The sequence below is a fragment of the Pieris napi genome, chromosome 8, assembly GCF_905475465.1.
Source record: "Pieris napi chromosome 8, ilPieNapi1.2, whole genome shotgun sequence".
In the NCBI taxonomy this organism is placed as follows: domain Eukaryota; kingdom Metazoa; phylum Arthropoda; class Insecta; order Lepidoptera; family Pieridae; genus Pieris; species Pieris napi.
Genome location: NC_062241.1, coordinates 1,707,693 through 1,727,001, shown reverse-complemented (window position 1 = coordinate 1,727,001; position 19,309 = coordinate 1,707,693). Strand labels below are relative to the sequence as shown.

General features: G+C 34.4%; 1 protein-coding gene across 7 annotated transcripts in view; it reads left to right on the top strand.

The window, feature by feature from the left end:
• Positions 1-19,309, top strand: part of LOC125051513 (AF4/FMR2 family member 1) — a 201,447-nt gene that overhangs the window by 145,756 nt on the left and 36,382 nt on the right. For all 7 annotated transcript variants that reach the window (XM_047651867.1, XM_047651864.1, XM_047651863.1 and 4 more), the window contains exons 5-8: positions 15,184-15,275; positions 16,857-16,934; positions 18,699-18,746; positions 19,054-19,149. In XM_047651867.1, the coding sequence (XP_047507823.1) occupies positions 15,184-15,275; positions 16,857-16,934; positions 18,699-18,746; positions 19,054-19,149 (314 nt within the window). The remainder of the gene's footprint in view (positions 1-15,183; positions 15,276-16,856; positions 16,935-18,698; positions 18,747-19,053; positions 19,150-19,309) is intronic.

Sequence of the window (19,309 nt, the reverse complement as noted above, 5' to 3'; positions counted from 1 at the left end):
ACCTTTAGTTCTGATGATAATTTCAATTTAGATATCATTGTAAATCCATGATGGCCGCCGCTTCAAATAGCGGATAACAAATTTTATCAGTACTTCCTCAATATGGTATCCAATGAAGGGGTTTGATTAGCAGAATAAAGTTCTCTATAAAAATCCAATGTGGCCGCGAACAAATTGGCAGGTTTATAATATAACCAGCGTAAATACGTAATACTGAGAGAATTCATTGATTTTTTAATTATTAATTGCACTTAGAAAAACAATGCAAATGAAACATAAACCAGTACATATGCCGTAGTAATAACTGTTCTCTTTAACCAGAGAGAAATCAGACATTCCTATTTACTCATAAAATAATCTTTATAGAATTGTGTGTAAGTATTGCATGAACAGGTCAGGATTGAATCGGAGAAGAACCACCTAAAGATTTAATTGGAATATTTTTAATTGTTTAGTTGTCAGGCGCTTTAAACAATCAAATAAAATCGATTGTTAAGTTTTCACTCGCGTGCTCTCTGGTATTGGAGTGTATCACTTACAATCAGGTGAACATCATTCCCGTATCCCTGTTCTATATTTAAAAATATCGTAAGTCTTTACGTATTAAAAGTAGACTAACATTATAGTTGTACAAACGATTGAGTTGTCTCTGTAAATTCTATAGTCTATGGTCAAAATAAGTACAAGCACAGTTCTCCGAGCTAATTCCGCTAAAGACTGGCCACTGCCACAGTCATTACGCGTTATACTCTCGCAAATGAAGTGATTTAATGTTACTGCTATGACAGATTATTGAACCTTCATGTAAGATATTGCAAGGCCAGGTTTTTTTTATTATAATCTGATTAAGAATATTCGAAATTCCTTACATAGTGACATTTCAGCTATTGTGCGAATAATTTTGATGTCTACTAGACTTTCTTCTAAAAGAAAATGTGGAAACGTAATAGAACAAGCGGGGAAAAACTGGATGAATGTTGCTCAAACAAAAAGAATTGAAAAAATATGAAGGAGGCTTTTACCCTAAAAGGGGCCTTACAAATACTAGAACTAACAAAACTTAATAATAATAATAACTAGACCTTCTTCTAAAAACATGAACATACAAAATGCCTCACTACTTGTCAGTGAGAAATTTTGAAAAAAGAACAGAATTTATTCTCGATCGCACCCCATACTAAACTATCGCCATAAAAGCAAAGAGAATATTGTTCACTAAATATAGTTGCAGACTGCGTTGAACAAATCACTCGATTCCACTCTCGTCTCGCGTCCGCTGCGCTGGAAATTGACTTGTCATTTGATTGCCTCGCAGATTGAACGATGCATGCTTTTTGTTGGACGATAATGTCTTTTGCACTGTTTATGTCGTTATTCTAAAAGCAATCTGTCAACCGCTGTCTAGAGTACTGTCGAGAGCCTTTTAAAGCGCTTAGGTCTTTGTTGCTTTAACGAACGACAACAATTGTTGGAGTCCTTCGTAAAGGGAGACAGATATACACGTACACAATACAGTACAAATTTGCAGGTTTTTAAGGCGACGGTTAAGTATAATAAAGCGATAAAAATGTTCATCACAATTCTCAGTCCTCACTGAAATTTATCTTATGAATCAACATAATTTAAATATAGTCTGGGCCTCAGATTTCTGTATCTGTTTCATCACCTACTTGATCAGCCTTCTGTGCCTGACACACGCCGTCAACTCTTAGGGTGTAAGGCAAGCCGGTTTCTTTACGATGCCTTCGCCGTTCGAGCGAAAATGGGTACATAAAACGAAATTCCATTGGTGCACAGCCGTGGATCGTACCTACGACCTCAGCGATGAGAGTCGCACGCTGAAGCCACTAGGCGAAAATTTCTTACAATATTGTATTGAAAATTTTTCATTAAATTTCGTCTAACTTTTCCAACGTAAAACAATCATATAGCGAAATCCTAATGAAAGTCTGATAAAATTAAACCACAAAAAAGCTGTCCACGTTTCAAAACTGACGCAATTATCTCAGCTCATACGGGATATCAGTTTCAACATAATATAATTAAAACAGAAAGCGATTAAAGCGCCGAAAAATTTTCCTCATTTGGACGTGTAGGCAAAACTGAAGTGCAATAAGGCGAGGGGTGGAGAGGCGGCGGTTTGGGGGGAGGGGGATAGAACAAAAGTGAAGTTTCGAAGCGTTTCAGTGGCTAGTTGTTTTATTCGCTCTTATATTGCGCTCACCGGGACTCGTGGGGATTAATTTTAAGAATATAGACACGTTATTAGCGGGAGAGATGGCGGAAACACATCAAAATAAGGCAATAAGTGTTCCTATAAATATTAGTTCACGGGCAGGAGGCTCATCTGATATTAAGTGCCCATGGACACACATTGCCAGAAGACTCGCAAGCGTTGCCGGCATTTTAAGAACTGGTACGCTCTTTTCTTGAGTCGAATTGGTTCGAAAATACTTGTGGCATTTAATTTCCGTTCATTTGGATTCAGTGCAACAAGTTAAATGTTACGTTCAATGTCAATTCAAGTATGTGTTACTTTGTTAAAAACACGTAACCATACGTATGCACTCGTTCACCCGACTCGAGGTCGTGTGTGTCTGTGCACTGAATGCCAAGTGCAATTGTCCTTTGTTCCATTATTATATAACGTTTTAGCATTGTCAGTTTACGAATACGAAAAATACTATTTCACTACACGTTGCCTTGCGAATTTTTAGATTGTCTTTGCAAAATCAAATTTCTGATTTCCATTTTATATATCTTTTTTGTTATCTCTTCGTGTGTGTTATGTTAGCTTGTCACATTAAATATTGTGTTATTTTTCTTGTAACAATGTATTATAAATACAGTGTAAACTCTTTATAACGAATTTTAACAGGAACGAACATTTTGTTTCGTTATAGAGAGTATAGGGAGGGACTAGAAAAAACCAAATTTTCTCATATTTAAGTTACAGAGAGTTTATCGTTATAACGAATGACGTTATAAAGAGTTTATAAATTCTTTAAATACTAAATAGGTATTAAGTATGTTTCTCTTTTTGTTTGGTTTGGTAGTATGGAGGCTATATTACTCCAGTTACAGAATATGTATTAGCGTACGAGCGTAAATTTTAAACGATTTTGTTTAAGTAAAATCGCTAACGCCTCACCCGTAGCAGTGATTCGTTCAGCTCTTATTATTTGTATTTGGAAGGTTTCCGATTTTCACTCTTAGACATTTATGAGCTGGTTGTAAACTTGTAACTTTTGAACGTTTACTTACAGCAATTTATGTTTTAATAGGTTTTACACTTTTATACTTTATTTTATGAAGTGTTCCGTTCAATTAACATGCTGTTACTTTGTTTATTAAGGATTAGGGTGGCGTACAAAATGTATTTTCTAATATGTGTTTAAATTTATGTTACGATAGTAGAATTATACCTGAAAAAATAAATTTAATAATAGATTTGATGCTCAAACCACGTAGCCAATTAAAAATGTTTGTAAATAATTATTTGTATAACTAATAATTTATTTTAAATCAGTTGTATCGTGTAATCCTTTTATGTTAATTTCGATGGCTGTTAATGAGTCAAATCTCATTGTATAAAGTAGTATTAAATTTTAATTAACGAAAGCACGATTAATTGGTAACACAATCCACGTGTTGATTAAATCAAGTATTATAAACTACTAGTTGTCATGGAAGTTGGATAAAAAGTTTATTTACTCCGAGATCTCTGTAATCTATTGTTAGTTAGTTTTTTAAATCAACGGAGAAGTCGGAGAAGATATTCTATTGATTTTAAAGGATCAAGAATGGCTCAGTAAGAACCCAAGATCTGAATCTTATGATAATGATTGACGAATGGTGCCGCTAGATGGCGCGTGAATATCTATATAATAGCCATGGCCGCCAATGTTGGAACAATCTTTTTGCCAAGCAATTTTTTACTTAATGCGAAATGGTTTTAATATTATAATCGCGTCTGCAGACACGTGTTGTACCTGGCGATTACAATTATCGTAAACTACAAGCAAGGTCGAAGTGCAGACGAGGTAAACAATGTCGTGTGATATTTGTTTACGCGTGTTTATATACAATGCCAGGCTTTTTCCTATTGAATATATGTCATTTTTTTAAATTGTCTTAATGAAGGAAAAAAGAGGTATTTAATAATCAATATAATCTTTTACATACAAATTAGGTTTTTAAGTGATTGTTGCCGCAGGAGTTCAAAGCTTGTTAAAATAATTTTATTTATTTTAAACAGTCACATTGAAAGTAAGAACTTTGAGGAACTTTGAGTACTTATTTCTTAGTACTTTGATCAAGCCACTTTAAGCAAAAGTTTGACTTTGTTTTTGAACAGCTCACAATTTGTCTACATTGCTCACAATTTCCTTAGAAATAATTTAATATTGCTAATTGACATAGGTACATATTTATTTAGAATGAATATTACACAATGATTACACATTAGTTCAGTTTTTTTTTTTGTGGGCTTGTTGGAGCGACTTATTTAGAATAAATTAGTCTATCCGTATTTTGCATACTTAGTTTTACGTATGATTACGGAGCATGTTCAAAACAATGAAAACAAATTAACCATGAAAACGCTTTCCCATAATGTAGATTGTTTTTATATTTTCGTTCATAAAATAATTTATTGCGCATAATCATAAAATGATTCATAGTTAAAGAAAACGGGAGAATAAAACGCGGGATTATTTTAATAACTCAGCGGCTCAGCTGTGATTCGCACGAATTTAATATTTATGGACTAGGCTGGGAAATACTTAGTATTGCATCACAGGTATACAGATATCCATCGCGTACAGAAATCACAGGTATTATACGCATGTGATTTGATAGAACGCTTGATTATAAAGTATTTTAGTTATTCATTTGGTAAAGTATAAGTGCTTGATTGAGATTAGAAGATTAAAAAAGTTTTTAATTCACTTAAAATAATTACTAAACGCTGCCAGAATTAGATGGGGTTTTATGCCACTTCTGAAAATTATTGACTCTTCACTAATCTCTATCGGATGTAATGAAATTATATTGATTTAACTTTATATTAAATTATTTTAATGTATACTATTTTGAGTGGTACCACCACGTATAATACTAAGTATACCATACAGCAAATAGTTGTTAAATCTAGTATACTCGTGCCCTTCACTAGTATGGGATTTGTACGCTATTTTTGAATGTTTTCTAATAGAAGGCGCTACTTGATAGTAATAAAAAAAGTTTGTAGTTGACTAAGATTAAATCATATCTACCTCAAAACCACAGACAATATTACAAGTCTGCACTTTAAATAACTTGTTTCTACAAGTACCTTATGTTTTTTTACCTTTTTATACCTTATGTTTCAGAATAAAACTCATACAATTAATAAGACACATCTGTGAACATCGCATTAGGTTTTTTTTTTAATGTAAAAGGAGGCAAACGGACACTCACATTGCCAAAAGGTTCGCAAATCCGGTACTAGCTTTTTGAGAATGGTTACGCTCTTTTCTTGAAGGACCCTAAGTCGAATTGGTTCGGAAATACTTCAGTGGGCAGCTGGTTCCACATAGTGGTTCACACACCACACCATGAGCTTGGTTAAAAATAGAGGTTGACCGCGAAAAAAACTGCCTTCGAAACGCTCAGTTGTGAAATGAATAGTCTACCTAAGGAAAGCGAAGTTATATAAGTAAATGTCCTTACCCTTACGAACGTCATAAAAAATGGGAAAGTCTAAATTTACACGAGTTCCTAAATTAAAGGCGTAGATCGGGCAAAAATAACTGGCAAGAAACTCTCCGTTTCATTTGCAAAGGTTTGTGGTATATAAGAAAATTGTAAGAAACCTAATAAGTATTGTTTCGCCGAGAATCGAATTACTGTACGCCTTATGTCTAATCGGTCGATAGGTTTGTAAAGTTAAATGTATAATTCTGTCTTTACAAAATTATACATAGGTACTTTTGTACCCATAGAACAATATTTTAATTCAAGCAAACAATACTTGTGGTAATTCAAACAGCTCTTGCGCGTGCTTAGAATAATTCAGCATCATCTACATATTGTTTATAAGTAAAATATGTTAACCACTAAAAGCCTTATTGGTAGCTAACCTTATGATAATTGTTTAAATACTTTGTTTTAAAATGTTGATATTCGACTCGTAACTATTACAAGTATATAAAACCTTAGCGTTACTATATAAAATCATATACCAAATGTATATGTTTATATTATTGATTTGATTAAAGCTTTAAATTTTTTAATTGTTTGTTAAAAGAAAACTAAATCTATCTTCTTATATATACTTTAATATAGTGACAATTAGCACGCACAATGAAACGTGTACAGGAAATTCATTAAAACGACTTAACGAATTGTGCGGAAGGCGCCGGTCGTAATGATTCTGTCAACTGGCTTTATTAAATTTAAACAATTGGGTACTAAATAAACACTACGTTTCTTAGCATACAAATCTTGTGTACGAAGATATATTCCCCTTACCTTTGCATGCTTTCCTTGCTTATTAGTTGAACGCGAAATGACCACTTTGCTTCACATAATATATGCCGTTGTTGTTAAACTAATGGAGAGATAAACTTGTGAATATGTTATGTACATATACCAGCTATTACTGGCACTTATGGACACTATATACACACTGATTTTCATATAAATCTTCATATTCAAAGACTATGCAGTGCTGGCCTAGTGGTCGACGTGCGACTCATCCCTAAGGTAGTAGGTTCGATCCCCGGCTGTACATCAATGGACTTTCTTTATGTGCGCAATTTAATATTCGCTCGGACGGTGAAGGAAACCGGTTTGCCTTAGACCAAAAAAGTCGACGGCGTGTGTCAGGCACAAGAGGCTGATCATTTGTCTAATAGATTGACAAATAATCATGAAAGATACAGAAATCTGAGGCCCAGACCTAAAAAGGTTGTTTCGCCACTGATTTATTTTTATTTTTTAATTCAAAGACTTGAATAAAAAATTAATAAAATTAAAAATAAAATTGAGACCAGAGGGCGTTTTTTAATTCACTCAATTCAATCTAAATGTACACATAGCATTGTCTAGACTCTAGAGTCTTATTTATTGACGCTAATCTTACGACACATCAACAAATAATTGCTAAGTGTTCGAGAATAATTCGGTGTGAAATCATCATAGTACATTAGTCGTGTGGGTTACAGCTATAAATCTCAACTAGCAATGTCGATACGCAAAACGCAAAGTTATTTATGTGTTTGCTGTTGTTCCATTGTATTCTAAGTTGGACGTGTAACAGCCTTTTCGTATCATCGAGGCAAAAATATACTTATAACTGTAATATGACTTGGCTAGGGGTGGTTCTGTGAATATTTTATATAACCTTTTTTTTTTAAATAAATTGTCTCTGCACAAAGGTATCATTAACAGTATTTAGCCAAACCTAAGACTTATAAGTTAGTAATTTAAAACTAACCTTAGTTACTAAAAAGGCTATTTAACAGAAGAAAGTGTCCAATAACACTACTCACAGTCGCTAAGTGGAAGAAACTGTAATGAATACCTCAGTAATTAAGTTTTATATGTTTGTGTAGCTTGTGTTATTTAGGGAGCTTAGTAAGATATAGTAACACTGTAATTTTACCAGCGCTAAGAATACTGAACTAATGGATTTTTGAATAATAATTATTAGTAAGCCTGCTCATCAGCTCTTTTGAATACCATATTCAATTCAGCTTTAATTATAAATAGTTTATTTTTTTTGAATATTAAATGGCCGTTTTGAGTTTCAGTTTTAACGAGTTATAATAAACAAGTCTGGCCAGGAGTGCGGTTTGCAAGTCGGGAGTGTACTAGGGTTATTTATCGTATTTACACAGACGATTGTCTGCATATAGAATACCGACGCCGCAGTCTGACTGCATTTTCTAATGGAAAAGTTTTAGACGGTGTTTAGGTATACAAGAAAACTTAAATGTGTTTGAAAATTAAATATTTTTATTTTTCTACGTATTACAGTATTTAATTTTGTGTTTTTTAATTAATTATTTTGAATTTCAACTAGTCCAATGTTTTGTTGATAGAAAGTCTAATTTATTTCTTTACACCGTAATAGCGATGTGATTTAATTTATATATAAATGTTCATTGCGTTCGAAATTTAAATGTTCTATTTAACTATTGACGAGAAAGGCTGTTTTAGAATTTATGGTTCATATTTGCGTGTATTGTGATAATAAGATATTCATAATATTTTTATTGCATCCCACAAGTTTTATTTATTGTATTTTTGCAAAATAGACTTTGCTTGATATTGACTTTTGATATTCGCTTAACTAACAGGAATGTTTTGTCATTTTCTTTAAATATATTTACAAACGTTTGTGTATTTGGACAGACATAGCTTGAACGGATTTTGTTTACACATTTTTATGCGATGTTACGCGTGGCCGTTCTTGCTCATATACGAAAAAATTTCTTCGTTGTCCATCAAATGCTTCAATGATTTTGTCTTATAGTACAGAACTGAAGATGAAGAATGAATATTAACATACATTTACCTCTCATCTGGTGGCATTCCATTACTTAGCCGTCAGTCTAGCAAACCACGTGTTTACGTGAGAGCTTCAGCAACTCATCTGCTGTATAACATTCCGCATCCATGTAGTACTTCTAAATAACCCTTCAGATTATTGATAGTCTAGGCATTATCAAGGTTGCGTACATAAACATTTTACCTTTAATAAACAATACAGGGGCGTGGCAAGTGTTTAACCGTTAAGTTCCTTATGGAAGAGGAAAATGCAGTGTTTACTCGATCACAATGACCCCCTTTTAACGACCTTCGCGATGCAGGTGTTGATTTTGACCTGTATTCTTATCTGTATATTTTGTTTATACCAGGTATATAATTTTGGTCAATCAAATTATGTGATAAGTAATTATGTAATGAAATTGTGATGAATTGTTCAACTTAGAGCAGTGTTGGCCTAGCGGCTTCAGCGTGCGACTCCCATCCTTGAGGTCGTAGGTTCGATCCGCGGCCGTGCACCAATGGACTTTCTTTCTATGTGCGCATTTAACATTGCTCGAACGGTGCAGGAAAACATCGTAAAGAAACCGGCTTGTCTTAAACACTAAAAGTCGACGGCGTGTGTCAGGCACAGAAGGCTGATCATCTAATAGCCTATTAGATTGACAAATTATCGTGAAACAGATACAGAAATCTGAGGCTCAGACCTAAATAGGTTGTAGGACCAATGATTTAATTATTTTTTATTGATCGTATAAGATGATTTTAATATGAAGAATTCGTTTCACATTTCATTAATATGTGTATTTCGAATGGACAAAACATATTTCATATTAATACGAAAGCAGGTGTAAATACTTTCGAATAAAAAATAATTTCACTAATGAGATGTTATTTACTCTTAACAAATAATTTCATTTAGTAATTATTGGCTCTTTGTTTTAGATTAAAAATTATTCGAATTAAAATGAAATGCATTGACCGCGGAGTTAATTGCAGTTTCAGGCGAATGATTGCCATCAAAATATTTGTACAAAGTGCTGTATATATATTTGGTTCTATTAGGTTCGTTACATTTTATAAATTTGAAATTGGTTTGTTTCGAGTCGTTTTAAAAATGTGTTAGAAGTTACGACTACTTTTTTAAAATGTAGTGGACTTAAAATCCTGTATTATTCTTAGATTGAAAAAGAATCTTTGATTATTAGTAGCGTATCTTCGCCTTCTGTGAGATGTCGTTGATTTTTGGGTCTAAGATGTTTTCATCGTCATGTTTGCCTTCACCGTACGGAAAGATGATTAGGTTTATAGACAGAAAAATCTATTTGTAATTAATTCCCGGAATTGAATGCACGACTTCTGGCGTGCGAGTCATTCGTTTAAACCACAAAGCTAATACTATTTATAATAGTTCTTTATTCAAAAAAGGTCAGGAAACATTAAATTTTATGAATCTTTTATCGGTGCGGTGGGTTTTCCAATAATTAACGCAAAAACACAGTGCATTCTGTGCGCGCGCGCACGTGTCAACGTCCCCAGCTGAACGCGTGTCATTGGCCAGGTTTTTATTGTTTCGACGCGTCTACATCCAAATAAACGTAAAAGAAATGCAATACAATTATTTTTCTCATTTTTGTTGTTTGTGTGAATTATAAATATAGGATTCGTAACGTATATTTAGAATCCGTATCTGCGCGCAAGTTGCAAAACAATTTCATTTTGGAAATTAGCTTTTTAGAGAAAATCAGGAAACACTATAAATCAAACGCTTTATCTAAGTCTAAAGACAGCCAGTACATTGAATTATTTTTAATTTCTACGATGTTCGAAATTCAAAATATGGACTTGTCAGATATAGATAGCAAAAGGCGATCCGCGGACAGACAATACGAGATTACACTATGAAAAGAAAATAGTGTATTGTTGCCTTGGGAGTTGCGGGGCAATCACGTGAGTGCTTCCACCTGGCGGATATTTACGATGTTCGAGTGTTCTTGCTTTCAATTCACTTTGCGGTAATTGTGCTTAAATACTTCTCGACATGTCGTTACACTTGCGGCCCCTGTGGGGATTTATTTGTCGCTTCGTGCTTACGCTGTCTTAAATGTCTTTGATATTACTTAATAGAATTTTGTAATAGTTTTGAAGCAAACGGTTTAATAAATTTGCTAGAAATATATATCTAGAGGATAATTGCTTTGATTGAGAATTAGTGAATTAGGCATTTAGTGTAAAATATTTGTCGATTGTTTCCTTAAACATTCTGGATTCATTCAATTTTGGATTTTTTAACCCTAACACTAGTTATTACTATAAAAAAAGTTTTAACTAAGTGCGTTTATAAATAAGTGTTAAATGTACTCTTTTCGGGTCATACGGTGGGTCTGTCGGTTCTAACGCGCATGGACAAGAACCGGTGGACCTGCAGGCTCCTTGAATGAAGACCACGGCAGAACAAAAGCCGCCCACCGACTAGGTAGACTGACGACATGGTCACGGAGGTTGGCTCCCAGTGAATGCACAGAGTCCAGTACTGGAGAAAGATGGAGAGGCGTACGTCCAGAAATTGACTTAAAAAAGATGATGTTCTCTTTACATAAATACAATTATATAAATTATTTAACAATAAATCCATTTAACAATACATGTTCGATACTTCGTTGGTGCGCAGAATTACTAGTATATCGGGCTCTCATGTAAATGCGACATGACATAAACTTTCACGAGAGATACGATCCGATAGTAGGTATATGAAATTTATTAAGACTTTGCGAGGAGCTATCTCCAGGGACCTTGGCGTGTGTAGTGTATCTTTTGAAGTCACACTCTTGTGATGCTCGGAAAATTGAGCAATAGGTACATGGTGAATTTTTAACAGGGTAAAAGAGTGTTATTTCTTCTGTTTTAATCCTAAAAGTAGAAGAAGAGATAACCCTTGTCATTATGAGCCCTGATTAAATTATAGTCAGATCTTGTACAGAGCTTATTTCCTATGAATTTGAATTGAACCTCAAAAGCTTTTTTAATTTACGGAGTACAGAGTTTATGCATATATCGTACTCAGATACAATTAGTGTATACCTTTAGTGCTTCGGTATGTTTGCCGAGATCCGAATTGACGGTTTCAAGCAATAATTTGGGAAATGATGGCATCCTTGATGCATCGTATTATGCATAGTACCAATGGTATCCTGGATGTATTGATTACAAAGAACACACATATCTTGAAATGTTGGTATGCTGTCCATACCGCAGGAGTCATTGTTTTATGTTTACTAACGAATACTAACATAGCAACCAAGACCGAATTGATACTAACTCTAACTAAAACAACATATACAGGATATACAGTCAAAACCATTTACGACGACATCGTTTAGAACAACATACCCGATTATATTGACCAAAATCAAAGGTATTAGGTACTTAATAACAACGTCATCGGCTGTTACGACTATCGGTTTTTACGACCAAATATGAATAGTCCCTTCGTTTTAACAGATTTAGACAGTACCCTGAAATAAAGAAATAATTATTATTATTTAACAAGAGTTAACGAGAAAATATTAAAAATATCCTTTAACGTATTTCGCAAAATGTAGTAGTTATCTTTACATACAAAGTTTACATTTAATGCGTTTAACGAAATGCAACGGGAGTACTGAATCGCAACAGGCTTTGATTAACTCTTTATTGAAAAAGCTTTTTCGACTCGATCCGGAACTAAAATGCAAACAATTCTTTTGAATAAACATTGTATAGTGCTTTTAATCAGGCTAATAAAACGGCGCTAAAACAGCGAAACCCACGTTTAAAATTAACCAACAACCAACGCTGGACTTGAGTGCATTTGCAAACGATTTTAAACTCAGCTAAACAGATTAAAACGAAAACAGCAACTTTGCTCAGTAATTAATACTAGTTGCGGACTTATGTGGGGATCTGGGTGAGAAATGTTTTGTGTTTGGTGAAGAAATGCTTTCTTTTAGTGGTTTTTATTAATGTAATAATCTGGGTGTGGTTATTTACAAACAATTCGACTGATGCTACTATATTTGTGGTTCCACAACTGAGCGTATTTTAAGGCATTTTTTTGCCGTGCACCACCACTGTGGACTGTCCTCTGAAGTATTTCCGGCCCAATTCGACTTAAAGTGGCAATTCTTTAAAGGCTGGCAACGCACTCGCGAGCCCTCTGGCATTGAGAGTGGACACTGGCGACGGTATCACTAAACATCAGGTGACCCTCCTGCCCGTTTTGCCCCCTGTTCTATAAAAAATATATATTTAAAGATTAAAGAAATCGTTATATGATTGAACAATTGGTTTATTTCATCCTCTAAGTAACACTTGCAAACTGACTTAAATTATAGAGATTCAAAAATACAGTATGTATTGGAATATGCATAATTGAGAAGGACATTTGATATTGCCAGTTCCACTATTAATTAATAGATTTGTCATAACATGAACTGCATAGGTTAATGCGACGATAAAATATTCAGGGAAGATAAATTTAAAGAAGAATATACATAAAAAGTTAATTGTACAATTGTGATTCGAACGCACGACCTTAGGGTTGAGAGGGGCTCAAGCCACTAAAAATAATAAAAACTATAGTTGTTGCTATGTTCGCATAATCTAAATGACGTTGAATCTACTGTATTCGAACGTTGTAAGGTAATAAAAGAACTTGTTACCTGATACTATGTGGGAGCATAAAGTTGATTATTATCAAGAGTTTTAAGTTTTATATGACTTTTATGTGTTCTCTTGACATGGAATTGTTTGTGCTTACCGACTTTATGTGAACCCGCTGGGAAGTGCAAACAGCGAAAATAGTTTTATTCGCCGTTGACTTGAAGTAGCCAAGATAAGGTTTTAATAGTTTATTTCTGTGACTGAATAACATACTAAATACATATTTATTTATTTATTTCGTACTCCTACAGCTAATATAAATTATGTAAACAATTATACTAAAGATCAGCCAAATACATAATATTTACAAAAGGAAAGAATTATTTGAAATAGTTTCTGCTGGTGCGTAATTTTGTTTGTGTCTTATAGCGTAGTTTTAAAGAGATTTCATAATCTTTTTCTCTCTTGATGTTTCTCATATCTTTTAGCGTAGTCTGCGGAGGCAATTGAAAGTATGTTGCCTTTTCCCCTGATAGCGAAAAAATGCCATCAAATTTATTTAACTACTACATTGGCTCTACAGGAGCAGTTTTGGCCTAGTGGCATCAGCGTACGACTCTCACACCTGAGGCCCGGTTCCACCCCCGGCTGTGCACCAATGGACTTTCTTAAACCGACATGTCTTAAACCCAAAAAGTCGACGGCGTGTGTCAGGCACTGGAGGCTGATCACCTACTTGTCTATTAGATTTAAAAATAATCATGAAACAGATTCAGAAATCTGAGGCCAAGATCTAAAGAGGTTGTAGCGCCACTGATTTATTTTACTACATTGGCTCACTAATATAGCGCTCATACTACAATACTCTAATATACTCTAGTTTCAAAGAGGTGGCCTGTAATTTAAAAGTACTTTCGCACCAAGAATATCTATAAAATGATTCGGTTGACTCAGCCAACCCCAAGGGGGAGTGCCTCCCTCGCTTTATTGAAGGCATCCATATTATCGTAAAGAATATACGTGATCAGTTTCAATTGACGCGTCATTTATTTCGCGGAATACTTGATGACTAGCTTTAACGGCGTGTATTGAATGGGTGTATCAAGACTGGCACGCGAGTTATAATTTTTAAGAATGGCCTTTGTTCTGTCTGCTGTCTTTTTTATATTTGTGACAGAACGCCGTTTGGCCAACTTGATTTTGATACATTGGTAGGGGATGGAATGTGGATGTTTAAAAAATATTACCGACTTTAAATGTGCTAAATAATATTAATCTGTTTCAAATGAAATTGATTAGTATTATATATGGACACACATATAGGTAATAAGTTGAGTATAATTTGCGATCTTAATTGTAAACGTCGCTTAAAAAGAAGCTTTATTCGAGGCTGGTTTTAATAAAGAAATTTTTATTTAGAAAGCTTAAGTAAGAAAACGTCTCTTATGTTTATTACGATTGATATTTTGAAAATAATTTTGTTTGAAGCCAAATTGCCGTATATGAAACGTGAAAACCTGGCACAATTTCGGGTTTTTTACTCATCTCACGGCACACAAAGCAATGCGATTAAAAACTCGATCAGAGTTAATCCGCACGAATTCAAATGACCGCGTTTGTACAATTGTTATTTTTGTATTTTTTTGAAAATAACATGTGGATCACGGATTAGAGAAATATACCCAAATAAAATGTTGGAATGGCTTAGCCTAAATTGATCCATTGCCCACATAAAGTGGTATTGATGTCTCTCTCTCTTCAATTATGTCTTAGCGTCAACAAGGAAGCTTCTGGAGCGGACTACGTGTTCCCATCGGTTTCTATCCAGTGCCTCTCTTATGATAGTGTATAGTTTTGCAGACGAGAGCATTTGACTGTGTACGATGCGATATACTATGGAGGGTTGTGCTATGTAGCAGTTATAAATTTTAGTACAAATTAAAGCAGTCCCGTTTAGTTTTTTTGGTAAATAGACTAGAAATACTAAAGTTTTTGATGTTGTTTCAGGTCATCCATCAAGGCGAGAAAGTGAGTTCAAAAAGCCTGCGCACGCGCCACAAAACGGACGGATCCACCATCGACCCTATCCCTACAATAAGGTATGTTTCAAACAATACAAAATGTTTTACTAACGTCCCAAAAAATCAACTTAGTTTTGACGTTTGATCATATCTAACTGTTAACTAGAACTACAACTCTTTCTCTCGCCCTCAGATTTCTGTATGTTTCTTGATCATTTTTTTTAATAGGTAAAGAGGTGATAAGCCATCTGTGGCTAAGGCTAAGGCATGCCTGTTTACTTACGATGTTTTCTTACCGTACGAGCGTGTGCACACCTGGGGTTCGAAGCTATGACCTTAGCGATGAGAGACGCACGCTGAAACCTCTAGGTCAACACTGCTATTGTTAAAATATTAACATATAATTTATAATCATAATATATTATATAGCTTACTTATATTTATACTTAATTAAACATACATTTTAAAATATACTGAGTTAAGTAACATTTTTGCTACGAAAGACAGAATGTACTGTAAATATTGCTTGTGTTCTACGCCAAGGCGCCAAGGGTATACCACATTTCTTGTGGTGCTTAAAGATTGCTACCATTGTTTAAAATTCGCTTAAATTAACAAAGTTTATGTCTCGGTTATTATTAGCTAATTAACTAGTGATTAAGCGCATCCCTGTACCTTGCAAGTAAAGTCGCTTTTTGCATGCAACGCGGCGAGGCGAATAAATTAACTCCTGGCCAAACTTGGGAAAGTTTCGAAGGAACGTTTGCGAACGTTATTAGCTTCGCGCTTTATGAGCTTCTGTGGTGAATTTTTAACTATGAATATGTATGTAGAGTTATGTATATGGAAACATTAAAACATAAATCATTGTGGAATATATATCTAAAATATATCATATTCGTGTCTATAGCTAACTGGGTAACGCAGGCGGCATATAACCCGGTCCGAATGCCGACAAACAACTATCAAAATAAGTTCGAAACTTAGTAGGGGTTGGCAGTGTAAAATGAATGTTGGTCAAACGGACGTAATATGACGAATCACATCGCGTGTTTACCGTTGGGGTTCGTCTCTGGGAGATAGGACCTCCAATAAAAGAGCATACTTCTCCCTTAACGGCCGGCAACGGACACACGAATATGGGTTTCCATGGGCTGCAATGACTGCCGTTTTTGAGCGTCATTTATGCTCGTATTTAAAAAGAGCTATACATTAACAACTATCAGAGTCTTAGTTAGTCGTTAAGAAAGTCTAACGTCGATAATAATAAGAAATATACATTAAATGCTTCTAATTTTACATTTACTGCCAGTTCTCAAATCAAGGGCGTAGAACGTAAGAGAAGATCTGGCAATAAACTCTCCGGCACAGTACTTTTGTTTTACACAACGTTTGTAAGGAGCTGCAACCATTTCACCATGACATCTTAAGTAATAAAATAAATAAAAAACAAAGATTTGTCCTCTATTAGCAGGAGGAATGGTGAATAGCACGCACTTATATTCTCGTGGAAACAACACGCAGAAAGCGCCATTGCTTTATCTTACAAGTTACATTGATGTTATATAGAATCATTTGCTTAAATCAATAATTAACTACATTTATGTAAACCAATTTTGTTTTGTCTCTGTATTTTAAGTTGATTTTTTCTTTATCCAGAGCGAAGGCCTCAGCTCTACGGGGTCGACGGCGCACCGACCGCCTCCTCTACGGATACCTAACGGTTTTACAGCTCAGGTGTGTTAGATTTTTTTATCTACAATAAACAAATCAATGGCGCCAAAACCTCGATCGTCATTTGTCAATCTAATAGACAAAAAATTATCCTGCCTTCTGTGCCTGACACACGCCGTCGACTTTTTGGGTCTAAGCCAAGCCGGTTTCCTTACGATGTTTTTCCTTCACCGTTCCCGCGTATGTTAAATGCGCACATAGTACGAAAGTCCATTGGTGCACAGCCGGGGATCGTACCTGCGACCTCAGGGATGAGAGTCACACGCTGATGCCACTAGGCCAACACTGATCTGCTGCTGCCAGATTTTTTATCTATCATATAAAGTATGCAGGCAAACTATGAATCTGTACGTTTAAATCATACGCTAACGTGAGAGTAGCTGACGGCTAAATGTTTTAAAATATGTATGGACTTGAAGGTTAGTTTGATGCATATTTGCGGTTACAGTTGCAGCGTATAGGAGCTTTTGCTGAAGTAAAAAATGAATAATTTAAAACTTATATCTAATCCGGGGTGTAAATATTTTAATATAAACAAACCAAGTAAAGTTGGAAAGTAAGTTCTGTTAAATAAATATCATTTTTAAATTCACGTAAGTTCTTTGAAACGAGACAGATGGATACGTACATTGAGTGACGAAATCGTTTGACCTGTCCAATTTTTTCTCTTCCCCAGAACTGAGAAACAATATAGAGCCTCTCCTTTTGCTAAAGAAACCAGTCCTATATCTCCACGGTGGTTAACAGTACATACCATATTTTGCTCAATACCACAAATATACTTCAAAAGCATTTAAATTTTAATTCAAAATACATGTGATACAAAGTAGGTCAACCACGCTTGAATCTGTGGTGTCAATGCAAAGCCGGAATACTTTTATACAAATTCAAAAGGCATAGATGATAAACTAGTTGCTGGCACGTTGCCTGTTACCGGCTGATATTGTTTGCGTTATTACTGAGACAACTTCAACTTAGGGTATATAGGGCGTGTGCAAACACTATTAGGTTTTGGAGTATATTAACAGATTAGTTGGCTCAATTAGTTGGTCGACTTGTTGATTAACTTTCTATTTGAACTTGAGTTATCTTTCTGCTACTGGCTATTTCGTCGGGTATATGCAATTCCTTTTTTAAATTCGCATATGGCGTAACAGACTGGTGAACACTTGTTTAAAACATCTCATCGGAAGGTCCCGTTCGTTTTCCAGTGAAATTATGTAATATATACACGTCAACTAGTTTATTTAATTATCGTTTCTGCAAAGTTAAAATAAATAAGGGTATTCACTAAGTTGGGGGTAAACACGTAAGATGTAAGATGCTGATGTCGAAATGTCACCGCCTACACATCCACTGTAATAACTCGGCCGAAATTGAGTAATATTATGCTAGAAATTAAAGAGTGGATTTGTTAGGTATTTGGAAAAATAAACAATAGAATAAATATAAACATTACGCTCATTAAAATTTTAATTATATTGAAAGACAAAAGATAAGGGACTCGTCGACTGACTCAATGCGATGATAATTACACCAGTTGATTTTGATAATTCATATCATACATTCTTTAGCATAGCTCCGAAGTTTCTTTCGAAATGGACCAATATTATTGGTATCGTACCTGTAGTTGAGAGCGTGTTCAACGAAATATATAGTTTACAATATCAAGTAAAGTATGAATCGCTATATACTTTGTACGTACGTTATTTATATACTGTTGAAATATATTTGACAGCACGATTAATTAACTTTATGTGTTTGCAGAATACCATCGACAGCAGCAGTCAACCGCCTATAGAAAGTATTTTAAAGGTAAATGAAAAAAAAAACTTCGTTAAAAGTTAATTAATAATTTTAGTTTTATTTAGAAGGTTCTAAGTGTCGTGGCTGTATCAATCTTAAATTCTAACAGCCTGTTCTGGATTCTCACGGCTTGACTTTTATTTTGGAAATATACCTATTGTATATCTAACTAAGCGCTTTAATGGTGAAAGAATTTGTATCTTATAATAAAAGATAATAATAATTCTATAGTTCTTTTTCAAATCATTGTAATATTAGTATGGATGGATTACAGTAACTACGTGTCTAATATTAATATTAAATCGTATACTCGTAGGAGATGAAGTCCCTACCCACCCCCCTCTCGGTGATAGCAGCCACACCCAGGAAAGAGGCCGAGAATAAATTTATTTTCAACCCGTACACGAATAAGGTAAACCGTTTTTTATCAGTAAGTTTTTAACTTGAATATGTAAAAGTTACATTATTCTAAATAACGTTTATTTGTTTTACATTTAATTATGGTAATGGTTTTATATTTTTGAACAGGAACGAATTTGAATATGGATAAAAATATAATATATTAATTGATT